This window comes from Vipera ursinii (assembly GCF_947247035.1).
Source record: "Vipera ursinii genome assembly, chromosome: 5".
NCBI lineage: Eukaryota > Metazoa > Chordata > Lepidosauria > Squamata > Viperidae > Vipera > Vipera ursinii.
Window position 1 is genome coordinate 21,351,298 of NC_139518.1, and position 13,355 is coordinate 21,364,652.

Consider the following 13,355-nt stretch of genomic DNA (forward strand, 5'->3'; position numbering starts at 1 on the left):
GTAGCTCATAATTTGGAGGTTCTCTGTGGGAAGGGAATTCTTTTGTTGCAGCTTAGCCAAGAAGAATGCTTCCCTGTGTATGCTTGTTTTTTTCAGTTTGCTCTTTACATACTTCCATGCTGAAAGAAGAGAGTAAGATAGAAAGCAATGGCATCATCTTGTCCTTCTCCCTTCATTGTTAACTTTCTTCATCTTAGTATCCTTTATGTCCACCTCTGTACCTCCCTTTCTAAGACATACTTTATTTCATTTTTCTTTTGACAATAACATACTTAATATCTTTCACGGGCTTGTTCCTTTAAAAATATTTTGATTGTGTTCTACATTATCTTTATCATTACAGACATGGTGTGCAGTCTGTGGGTCCTCCTATATTCATGACTCCTGCTGTAAGAGCAGGTGGCAGTCATGACCAGGAGGGCCTTTTGCACAGCTTTGTGTTGTATACCAGTTATGCCCACTTATACCATTCCTGGATTGTGGAGCTGTGCTCTCAGTTACTTATGCCCTGGTCACCTTCCAATTGGATTACTGTAATGCACTCTACATGGTGCTGCCTTTGAAGAATATCCAAAAGCTTCAGCTGGTACAAATATACGTAGAAGAGCAGATAGTTATATATGCTTCTAGAAGGACACTTGTTATGCTTCTGCGCCCCGAGCTGCATTGATTGCCAGTTTGTTCTAGGTCCAATTAGAGGTGCTGTGTCAAGTGCAAGAAATCAGGAACTCAGGTCATGTGGTGTCTCATTTAGTGATCACAGTGATTCGGTTAACAGTGGAAGTGAGCTTGTAAATCTGTCACAGTCATGTGATTTCTGCTCAGCAACCACAGTGTTTAGTGATAGTGTTGCTATCCATTATTTTCACTAGAATCCAAATAGAATCTCAGTCTTTAACCTTGTGTGGTTTCAAAATCTTATACCGTACGTATTTCAGACTTGCCATTATTAAATCACAACCCACCTTTGTGAAGATCATTTTGTTGCCCATATGAATTCTGAGTGATAGCTTAGGAGATTTGGAATTTTTTAAAAAATATTTTATGCTCTTCTAGCAGTTCAAACAACCTTTCATCAGTAATATAAACCCAAAGACATGGCTGTTATCCAGTTATGCTAAACCAAATATTTGTACCCTGCTACCCTTATCCCCTGCTGTTCTCAAGTTGATTATATTTGATCACAGAAAGTACAGGGTAAGATTTGACATCTTGTACAGGCAGATGATGATACTGGTTCTTTTTTAATAACTACAAATGGTATCTTCTTTGGGTTTCAAGTGTGTATTAAGAATACAACAAGCTGCCCTCCTTGCAGCTGAATAGAATGTGTCAGGTGTTAATAAATTATTGCTTAAGTAATGGAATGTACTTGTTTTCTCACCATTGGTATGCTTTCTAAAGTGATGATTTCCCTTGTTCTTGGGCTGTCAGAACAGCAACATTAAATGTTAATCCATCTCTCCATTGATAAAAGTGACACTTTGTCTTTGATTCTGAAATTTAATTCACCATTCCTTTGATCAAACCTGTGACAAGAAGAATGCAATTGCCAAGATCTTAACCAGGCAATCTTGTGCTCTCTGGACTTTTTATTCTATGAAACCTTTAATACTTTGCTATTAGCATTCTGGATTGAGTCTTAACCTGTTCCTCCCCATCCTGATTTGGATAGCCTCCTGATGAATTCCAATCCCATACCGGTGGATGATCTCCCCAGCAGTTTTACATAAATATTATATAGGAATGGCAAGAGTATAACCTTGCAAAATCTTATATGAATAAAAGTTTACCTTTGTTGCTAATTTTATCCTTTTTAGCACATTGTATAAAACTGAAATAGATTAGAACAGTATTAAATTATTTTGGAATGTAAATAATAGTAGCATTTTGTGCCAATATGTATCACTGTGTTTTTCTTCCCTTCCCTTTTTAAGAAGAGACTGGACAGCCATTTGTCTGAAATGGTGTAGGGTTTCCTGCCTGAGCAGGGGGTTGGACTAGATGACCTCCAAGGTCCCTTCCAACTTTATTGTTGTTGTTGTTATCTCTATAGGAACACCAATATATTCAGTAGCATGGGGTCCAGATTCTGAAAAGATTCTCTACACATCAGGAAAACAGTTGATTATCAAACCACTTCAGCCAAATGCTAAGGTTTTACAGGTATCATTAATATATAATATTTAATAATTATAATGATTACAAAATGTTTAGTAAACAGTATCCAAAACAGTAATCTTCAACTTATCTTTGTTGTGTGAAGGATGGTGATGTATAGCAGTCATAGAATATGCTGTGTTGGTAGAATTGCCACTATTTATGTCAGAATTGGTATTCAGAAGTACCTGCTATACAAAATCTTAGAATCTAAACCTAAGCAGACAAATTGAATTAAGTTGGCTATTACTTTACTACTTAATGTATGTCATCATGCTAACTTTAAAAAGTAACATTCCCCAAGCCAGCACAGATTTTAAAGCTGCTGAGGTTGAGAAACACTGCCTTAACCACTGCACTAGGACAATGGCCCAACATTAATTTAATCTGGAATTAGATTAGAAATTGTAATTGAATATGAAACTTCTATAATATTTAATTTTGAAAAATGGGGGGAGGAGGATTAACACCTGTTCAGAGAAGAACTGTAAAAAATAGTGCATAGTACAGTATTAAAGTGAAATTGTGGGAATTGTTTTTACAGCAGTTCAGTGTCTTAGTAAGATTAGCGACTAGAAGTAGAGTTACCTGGAAATATGGTAATTGAAATGGTTGTTAAATAATGGCATCAATTATCCAAATTCTTCTGTGAGTTTATTGTGTCAATTATATGTAACAAAGCTGTATGAATATGTATTTTAAGTTTCAATTAACCAAATCTATATACATGGTTTATACAATCTAACTTAATGCAGTCTTTTTGCAAACTGAAGTTCAGTCACTTTTTGTATCTGCACATCAAATATTTTGACTAAAATGATATTTAAAAATGATAAAACTAACTCAATACTATATCTTGTTAATATTTAGAGCTCTTGGGACTATTGCACTATTATAAGCTTTATTTTAATATTCTTTGTTCTTCCTGTTTGCTCCCAGTGGAAAGGTCATGATGGAATTATTCTAAAAGTTGATTGGAATTCTGTCAATGATCTTATTTTGTCAGCTGGGGAAGACTGTAAATATAAGGTATGCGTTCTTTCCAAAAATATTTTACAATATGCTATTAACTATCATAAGTGTAGTTAAATGAAAGAAACTAATATCTCACTACACTTGAAACAGAGTATTTGTGTGTGTGTGTAACAAGTACAAGTAATCCTTGTTTAGTGACTGCCTCATTTAACAGCTGTTCAGTTATGACCAATCCTCACCTTTTTCCTTAATGACTGCTTCACTTAATGACAGTTGTGATACCTATTTGACTACCTGTATCAAAAATGTTTTAAACTTACTGCATACTTATAATTAATTATAATTGTTATTTATTGTAATTAATTATAATTACAATTAATTATAATTTTAATTACTGACAGTTTTGCAGAGGTTAAAGTGCTGGCCTGAAAACTAGAAGAGTCCTTTCTTACATATGAAAGCTGGCTGAATGATTTTGGCCCTGTCCCAGCCCAACTCATCCCAGAGAGTTGTGGGGAAAATAGGAGGCATGAGTATTATTTATTTAATTATATTTCACATTTCTAAACCATCCATCTCTCTCAAAGAGGGACTTTGGGTGGTGTACAATAAAACATCAAGATATAAAAACAATATATATGCAATATATAAAGTTAAAAAACAAAATATAAAGCAAAATAAAAATATATATATAATAAAAAAATAGAATGTTAGAGTTAAAATTTTGAATTAAAAATTTAAAAAATTATAATTTTTTTAAGGAGGCAAAGCAAACATAATTAGGTATGTTGACCTTGAATTGATCAAATTTAAAAAAGCAAGTTAAAAATCTAATAATCATAGTAAATGTTCATTAAGTTAATAAATAAATGATTTTGTTGGGGAAATATTCACTGTAAGTGTACTAACATAATCAAGTATAGTTAAATACTTAGATTGGAAATTTTAAATCATTAAGTTTTTGAATAAAGATTGCATTATTATTACTTATTATGGGTGCGGGGGGAAAACCCTCACAAGCTCACTGAAATGAAATCACATCATGATACAAATCTTGGCTTTGGTTTTTGTTCTTTAATAAAATAGGTATGGGATAGCTATGGTCGTTTGCTGTATAGCTCACAGCCCCATGAATATCCTATCACTTCAGTTGCTTGGGCTTTGGATGGGGAATTATTTGCTGTTGGATCCTTTCACACTTTACGACTTTGTGATAAAACAGGGGTAAGTAATAGTTCCAATTGTATATATTCATATAAAATATTAAGTGTACTATACTTAATCAAAATTCAGATAATTGGCATCTGGTTCATATTTATGACTGTTGCTTTGTCTCAAAGTCATGTGATCACCTTTTGAGACCTTCTAACAACCAAAGCCAGTGGGGAAGCCAGATTTACTTAACAACTATATTACAGTTTTATCAAAGGCAGTGATTCACTTAACAACTTTGTCAAGAAAGATCATAAAATGGTGCAAAACTCACTTAACAAATATCTCAACAACAGAAATTAGGGCTCAGTTGTGATTGTAAGTTGAGGACTACCTTGTACAACTCAAGAAAATGAGATTAAAGATTAAGATTTTAATTATACATTTTTCTTGAATTATAAAGAGTAAATTTATTAAATTTATAGATGAATATAAGACTTGTCTTAAATTCAAAGCTGTTTTGTTTCTCATTCTATTTCTCATTCTGCCATCAGCAAGATTTTTTTAAATCTATGGATATAGTATTTACCAACTATTACTTGTTAAATTTGTAACCGTATTTTCTTCAGTTAATTTGATTTCTGATTATGACAGTTTCTATATATTTTATTATTTTTCACTTCCAAAATTCTGTGGTCAGCTTAAGGAAATTAATTATGTAAATTATAGTTATTAGTTCCTCAGATTAACTCCATCTTGTCTTTTAGTACAAGAATCTGTTTTGTTGGAGTGTGTCATTTCATAGTTTTAAATTTTTGCTGCTCATTCTAGTGACTTGAATATGCTTCAGAGGGATATTTTTTTCAAACAACCATAAGATAAATTATCAAAAGATTTTGTGGAGCGTGTTTGAAGAGGAAATATATCCTAGAATTGTTCTGAGAAGTGCTGATTGGGCATGATAAAGTCATATAAGGCTGATGTAAAGATAAGAATCATTGGGTTGCTGGGATTATTCCACTCACATTGTTTGAGTTGGGCAGCCTTGAAAATACTTGCAATGACATGAAAAGAAAACAAAAATTACTGCTCAGTTCTCCATTTTCTATGCTGAACTGCTTCTGTCTTTTCATTAGCCCCTGCAACATGCCTTGGTGTAATATGATTTATTTATTTATATTACATGTTCTACACTGCCTAGCTCCCTCAAAGAGACTCTGGGCAGTGTACAATATCAGCATATAAATAGTGAATAAGATTAAAAGTCAAATATTAAAATTGATATAAGATTAAAAACTTTAAAATTATACAGTTATAAAATGATTACTGTGAAGTGTAACTTCCTGGCCTGGATTGTTCCAGTCTATGAAATGCAAATGGCAAAGAGATGAGGCATAAATGTGCAAATGTACTGCTTGGTTCTACACAATAGTATTGTGTATTGGTATTATTAAGGTGTGTGTGTGTGTGTGTGTAAGTTCCTCATGTTTGATTTTGTTTTTAGTTTTTTACTGCTCCTTTTCCTCCTGCTACTTGCACCCTAATATCCCAAGATCTGTCTACAGTTGCTCACTTAACAACAGTGATTGAGAATAGAATTCCTATTGTTAAGCAAAGCGGTTGCAAAGTGTGATGTCATGTGACCATGCTGCATAGTCCCACAAATTCTAACACTTCTGGTTACTGCTGTTGAGTGCATCCTGCCATTAAATTGGGAGATCTTATTATTGCTATTTCTGATCTCCTCCTGGCTTCCTCATTGATTTTGCTTGTAGGAAGCTGACAAAGGAGGCTGTAAATGGCTACTAAGGAGACTGCAACCTTTGTAAGTATGAGGACCAGTTGTTCGGGCCTGTTGTAGACTCAGTTGTTAAGTGAGGACCAGTTATATTTCAGAAAACAGTAAATAGTAAACAGTTGCTGACATTTATTTATTTCATTAAATTTGTTTGCCACCTATCTCGCCAACATTTACTTGCACTTAGAAAATTAAAAGTGATCTCTTGAATTGTAATCTATTGTGGTATATTTGTAAATCTCTTTAGCAAGGTCTTTTGCATTCTGCTCCTTTTACGCCATCTGTCTATATTTAACTTCTCTCATGGGTGCTCTGCCTTTTTGGACTGCTTGTGTGTTCACCTGTCTCACACACATTATCCACACACTCTCCTTCCTTATGCATATTTTGTTTCATGGAGAAACTTTGTAGAAAAAAACAATAGCCAATCTTTAGATTATACAAGTTATTACCAAACTCCAAAATAATATGGAATAGTTAGAGTAAATCATGAGTAATTTTATATCTGCACAAAATAAGTATTTAAGAATATGTACATTCATTTTGGTATCAGAATAATCCGTAACTTCAGCAATTTGTACTGGCAGTTTCAACCATTATAAAGAATAATTTAGCAGAAGATTATTTAATTTAATCCTTCGAAGTTTTTCTTTTACTAATTTGGAGTTAAAGGAGTAAACCCTTTACTTCAGATATATGTCTCAAATATGTCTCAATATACCAAGCAAACTACATTCACAGAGCTCTTCCTTCAATTTGAAAAGAAGCAAAATGGGGTGGTATAGAAAGAGAAAGCTAGTTTAAGAAAATTACAGAGTTAAGTAGAAGCAGTTGCATAATATTTATGCTAAGCATTCCTGAATATCAACAAAGATATTCCTCCTCCATTTTTAATCCTGTGGAGAAAGTGAAGATTTTAACTACATTTTTATTTATTGCTGATTTAAAGATAATAAATCTTAACTTTATTATAAAATGATAATATTCTTAATTGATTAAATGGCATAAGTAAATGAATTTACAAAATACATTTCTTTAAATGGGCTTCCGGGAAAGGTTTTTTTTTTCTTTTGCTCTGGGAGAGGAGTGGATTTTTAACAGTAGCTAAAGCCAGATGCTATCTATTTCTTTACAGCTGGCTGTAATAATTTATTAGACTTGCCTCTATACATTTCTGCCGCTTCATGCAAGTTTTTTCTTTGACTTAAATATAAATAGCTGCTAAAGAATTAGCCGTGCTAGTGCTGAGAGAGAAGAGAGAATGATTCACTGGTTATTTGTGTGATAGTGTTTGAAGAGAACCAGGCCTGGCTTTTTGGTCAACACAGACATTTTTATTGTGTCTGATGTAATGGAGCTGAATCAGCAAATTGCTCCCTGGAGAACCATCAGGAGATATACATATCATTAACCCTTCTGCCGCATATGTGACTAGTTATAAAGCATAATTTAATTAAATACATTAGCATACACTTTTTTGCGTCAGTTTTTTTTCTTTTTCGTAGCACTAATAAAACTAAGGAGTGCTAATAGTAAAAGTATGTAGTTTGCCATTTCTATAAGTATACTGTTTGAAAGTGGGTTTTTTTATTTTATCCTTTTTTTCACATAAAAATCAAGGTGGCAAATACTCCTTATCAATACTTTCTTGTATTTTTTCCCACAACAACAATCCTGTGAGGTGGATTGGGCTGGGAGAGAGTGACCCAAAGTCACCCAGCCAGTTTTTCATGGCTAAAGTGCCACTAGAATTCACAGTCACCTGATTTCACCTTCAACTACCTCTCATTTTAGGTATCAAGCACCCTTTTTAAAATATTTTCTAAGTATGAAATAGGGGGAAAAAACACCTCTGTCCATGCTTTTCAGCGTTTTAAATCTTGCAGGGTTTAAAAGGGTTTAAGCCTGTGACTATTCATATATTCCTTGTGGGTGACTTCCTGTAGATGTGTGCATGTTTTGACGATGTTGCAAATGCAGTACTCTTTACACCCAAATAGAAATGAGGAGGAAGGACAGAAAGGTCTTCTGATATTTGTCCTTCCCTACAGTTATAGAAGATGAATCATAAGAGAGGACCTTTTTCAGTGCCCTAGAGAATAAAATATTGATGCCTGTTCTGTACATCTTGAGTTGATAATGTGTGGTTAACACATTTTTCATATTGGACAATCGTTGGGTGTTCTTGTGTTTTTGTTTTTGTTTTTGCTGAAATTTTCATTTTTAATCATGTTTTAGATTTTCCCAACCGATGTAACGTCACAGTTTCAGCATGTTCCATTGTACTAGTTCACAGATACATCTATTATATTTTTATATTTTTCTCTGCTATTGTTATGCATCTTCATGATTTCCTTTCTAATTTAAATTTTAAAATGCTAATATTTATGGTAAGAAAGATAATTTAAATTTGATTTGAAAGGAGATTTATATATAACAAGGGTTCTTGAGGAGATTGTTATAATATTTCTGTACTCTCAGATTTCTGGCCGTGCAACTTGGGCCAACTTTGATTGAATCAATAGAAGAAAATAATGAGATATACCTGTGGTGAGATTTAAGCCTGCTTTCAGTCTTCTGTTAGGTATAGATAAGTGCTTTTCAAACTTGGCAACTTTAGGGTGTGCAGAATGTTGGCTGAGGAATTCCAGGAGTTGAAGTCTGTGCATCTTAAAGTTGCCAAGCTTGAAAAACACGGATCTAGATGAGAAGTAGGTAGATTTAGCAATCTCTTAATGTGTTCTTCGTTCTCTGTAATGAGAGTGTTTTTTAAATAGGTAATAATGTTTATTGTGAGCAATTCTCTGTGTGTTTAAGAAAGTATTAGAGCCCATTTTATAGGACTGTTTCTCAGTGTCATTGATTGTATAAGACTTAAGCAGGTAAAAATGTAGTTCTGACACACTAAAAGAACTACTTGATAATAGGTTTTCCCAGTTTTACAATTGTTGAGAGATTTTATAAAATAAGTATAATAATATATTTATAAAATAAGAATTCTACTTTATTTGATGTATTTGGATTGGTATTACCTAATTCTTCTTAGAGAACTAGGTTTTTTTAGATCCAGACTAGATTGAGAACTGAATTTGGTACCCAGAATATAATATATGTTTGATTATAGTACTTGCCCTGTTGATTGATTCATGGCAGGAAAGAAACAGAAGTGCAATCCTATTAATCATACAGCAGCTTTTGATGCTCTTGACCATGATATCCTGGTCGGAACACTTAAAGAAACTTTTAAAATTGTGTTGGGAGGAGGGAGTTGTCCTACAGATTTTCATTTTGTCCCCTAGGTATCTGTCTCAGACCATGGTGAAGTAAGCAAGGCTGTGACCTCACTCTCACAGTGCCTGGAGTCTGTTAAAGGTTGGATGGGGAGCAATGCGCTGAAAAATTAAGGTTGCAGTCATTGAGTGAAGCAGTCAAATGGTGTCGTGCTCAATGTTTTGCTCAATGACCAAGATTCCAGGCCCAAATGTGGTTATGAGCCCAAAATTTCTGTTGCTAAGTGAAACATTTGTTAAGTGAGTTTTGCCTCATTTTATCATCTTTTTTGCCATAGTTGTTAAGTGAATCAGTGTGGTTAAGTTAGTAACATGGTTGTTAAGTGACTCTGGCTTCCCCATTGGCTTTGCTTGTCAAAAGATTACAAAAAGTGATCACCTGACCCCTGGACACTGCAATCGTCATAAATATGAACTAGGTGCCAAGCATCTGAATTTTGATTATGTGACCATGGGGATGCTGCAGTGGTTGCAAGTGTGAAAAACAATCATAAGTTGCTTTTTTCTGTGCCATTATAACTTTGAACTGTCACTAAATGAACTGTTGTAATATCTGTATTTGTACATTCTATTATTTATGTCACTGTTCACCGCCCTGAGTCCTTAGGGAGAAGGGCGGTATACAAATCAAATAAATAAATAAATAAATAAATAAATAAATCTTCCCTAATTTTGAACACTATGACCTGGAAGCATAATTGCTTATAATTTGCAACATTTTTTTTGTAGGAAAAGTTCTTTCAGTCACCATATATTACTTTTGTATATATTTATTATTTATTTATTTATTTATTTGATTTGTATACCGCCCTTCTCCCTAAGGACTCAGGGCGGTGAACAGTGACATAAATAATAGAATGTACAAATACAGATATTACAACAGTTCATTTAGTGACAGTTCAAAGTTATAATGGCACAGAAAAAAGCAACTTATGATTGTTTTTCACACTTGCAACCACTGCAGCATCCCCATTGGTATATATTATTTTTATATATTACAGTTCTTAAAATACGCCTTACAAATTTTAACACCTTTCAGTTGTCAATTGAGTACATATTATGAAACTGATAGAGTCCCAAATACAAACAAAAGAGAACAAGATGCAAGATCAGCGGCAAAATATTTTTTAATGTTTTCCATCACTTACTACAAATCGCTTTCTCTGGAAAGTAATCATATTTAAGAAAATTACTGTACGAAAAGATGCTATCAAAACTATATTATTTTGCTGATGCAATTTATATTGCACAAGTGCCCTATTTTTAATATAAATTGATTGATTGACTTATTTAAATATAATACTTTTTGGTGTTTCTGTGTGGAATGGACCATTGCAAGCCACGTATGCATATACTGTATGTAATATAATCTATACCAACACTGCATAGTAAATTTATGATAATGGTAAAATTGATCAAAATAATGAAAAATAAATTACATGATGAAAACTGAAGAAACTATACTTTGAAGAGAATGCCAATGAGATGGCAAGATGTTACTGCATGAACTCCAGAAGCATGGCTAGAAGATGACTATCTTCTGATGCACAAGTTAGGGCATCTTCAACTTTGGCAATAACAGAACATTTTGAGAAAAGTATCATCATCATCATTATCATCATCATAAAGTTGGAAAGGACCTAGGAGGTTATCTAGTCCAACCCCCTGCTCAGGCAGGAAAACCTATCTTATCTATGTGCATACCATAATCTCTTAGGAAATAAAATAGTTTCTTTCACAGTGGTAAAAGTACACAAAAATGAAAATGTTCAAAGAATTAGTTTTGCAGAAATCAAATAATATAGAACAATGATTAAATTGCAATTGAAAAGGTCCCAAAATAAATACAACCAATATAATTTACAAATAGAGAAGCAATCATCTATCTGAATAGGAGTCTATATGATATGAGAGCTCAGAAGTTAATTACACAAGTCAGACTTGGCTGGATTTGTCATCAACAGTCTAGTGCAGGCATGTCAAACTGCTGGCCCACAGGCCGGATGCATCATGACGAAACCACGCCTACCCCATTGCTAGCAATGGGGGAAAAGTCATGATACGTCGCGTGACGTCACGAGACATCGCGAGTTTGACATGCCTGGTCTAGTGATAGCTAAAAAGGTTTTAGTGAAATTGTAATGTGAAAGTGAGAAATATGTTCTAACCAATACGTAGCAGATAATTGGAGATGCCATCAAGTCTTACCTCTTAATCTAATTAATTTTAATTAATTATTTTTTATTTTTATTCATTCATATTTGTTTAGTTGAAGACCACTTTGTGGAAAGGCATTCAAAAACCAAATACAGCTCTTGATCTGAAGAAAAGTGTGTCCTTCATTCCTTGAATGCCTGTGTAGGAAACCAAAGCAAGCATAGCAGAGAATAACTGAAGAACTTGCACATATTCTTGCCACTGTATTTCCAAGGCAAAATGGCATTGTCTTCCTTATATCTAAAGACAGAAGAATAAAATACAAAGGTGCGGTGGTAGTTGGGTTTAGGAGGGGAACGGAAAGAGGAAAATCTCTTGAAAAATAATAAAGAACATAAAATATTCATGATCTTCCTGGGACCCCTAAACAGCAAATGACAGGCAATAATTCCAAGCAGAAATTCAAGCCAGTTAAGGCTATTTTATGTAAATTAACTGATGTACATCGTGAAAAAAATAACATAAAACTTAAATATGTATGCTTTATAATTGAAAGACTTTTCCCTCAGTTTGATGTGTTTGTATCAGTATATTTGTGAAGGAACTTCATCTTCAGGCAGTGTGCTACAAATTTGAGGGGTGGTTTGCCAAGCCCAAGTTGCTGAGCAGTTTGGTAATAGCCGCTTTATTTGTTTCTTTCTAGTCTACCACGTGAATCCTCAGAATTATCTTAGGCCAGTTGAGAAAGTACAGCAAATATAAGCACTTTATTTTTAAAAAAGCAAACCTTGCACTTGCATCTGTTTTATATTAAGTTCTCTATCTGGTATAGCAGGAAATCTGTTTCTGGAAGAGTAGGCTCTGGTTTTAACTGAGATAGCTATCTCTGGTTCTCTGGGAGAGGTTTTGGCACTTCACATCAACCTTTAGAAGTAATCTAAAAGAAGGCCTTTCCATGATCAATTTAGTAACTTTCTGAAGTTCATCTTCAATTCAATTGTACAAAGCTGAATCAGCCACCCAGTTGTTACCCGTATATATTTGCCAATCACCTAAAATACTTAAGAAACAGATTTATATTTTCACTGCACGGGAGGGGAAAGGAATGGATCCCAGTAACCCAATATGCCACAACTGGTATCTTTTTGGAACAAAAATGAGTGTTCTTCCATGATTAAACAAAGTCATTTTTCTGGGGGGAAAAACAACAACTTCATGTTTCTATATTGAAGGATTGCCATATAGAAGATAGCAGACTGGTTTTCTACTGTATATTAGGGATTAATACAATACAGAATACATTTTGATTGAACAATGATGGATAATTCTTAACAGTATGATATAATCAGAATGATTTATTTCGTTCAGTTTTGTTTGCCAGTTTGTATTCGAGAGAGGCAGTTTTGGCTGTTTTTGTAAAAATAACAGCTTTTGGTCTTTGGTCTTAGAAAATAGGTTTTGTTATATTGTTGTCATGCACAAATTAAACAGCAGTTACATAATTCTTGTAGTTAATTTAAGGGAGGACATTGTCACATGATTTACCTGAGCTGTTAAATGAAAAACAAAGTGTGTGATTGTATTTGTATATAATGCTCTATATATAAGTCATATAATGCACTCTTTTCCAATTGATCCTAAGAAAGAATAAACCTTCACCACTGCAATATTTGGTTTCTTATGTTAGAAACATTTTATATAATACCATTTGATTATTATCTCTGTTTTCCCTGTGCACTTGAAGGTCATTTAGACAACAGAGAATCCTATTTGTGGGGAATACAGAATAGTAGCTTTTTTTAAAAAAATATTGTTTTATTGTA

General features: G+C 33.6%; 1 protein-coding gene across 3 annotated transcripts in view; it reads left to right on the forward strand.

Moving 5' to 3' along the window:
* IFT80 (intraflagellar transport 80) overlaps positions 1-13,355 on the forward strand; it is a 72,671-nt gene that overhangs the window by 26,586 nt on the left and 32,730 nt on the right. For all 3 annotated transcript variants that reach the window (XM_083364314.1, XM_083364312.1, XM_083364313.1), the window contains 3 exons: positions 2,057-2,166; positions 3,100-3,189; positions 4,222-4,359. In XM_083364314.1, coding sequence (XP_083220440.1) covers positions 2,057-2,166; positions 3,100-3,189; positions 4,222-4,359 — 338 coding nt within the window. The remainder of the gene's footprint in view (positions 1-2,056; positions 2,167-3,099; positions 3,190-4,221; positions 4,360-13,355) is intronic.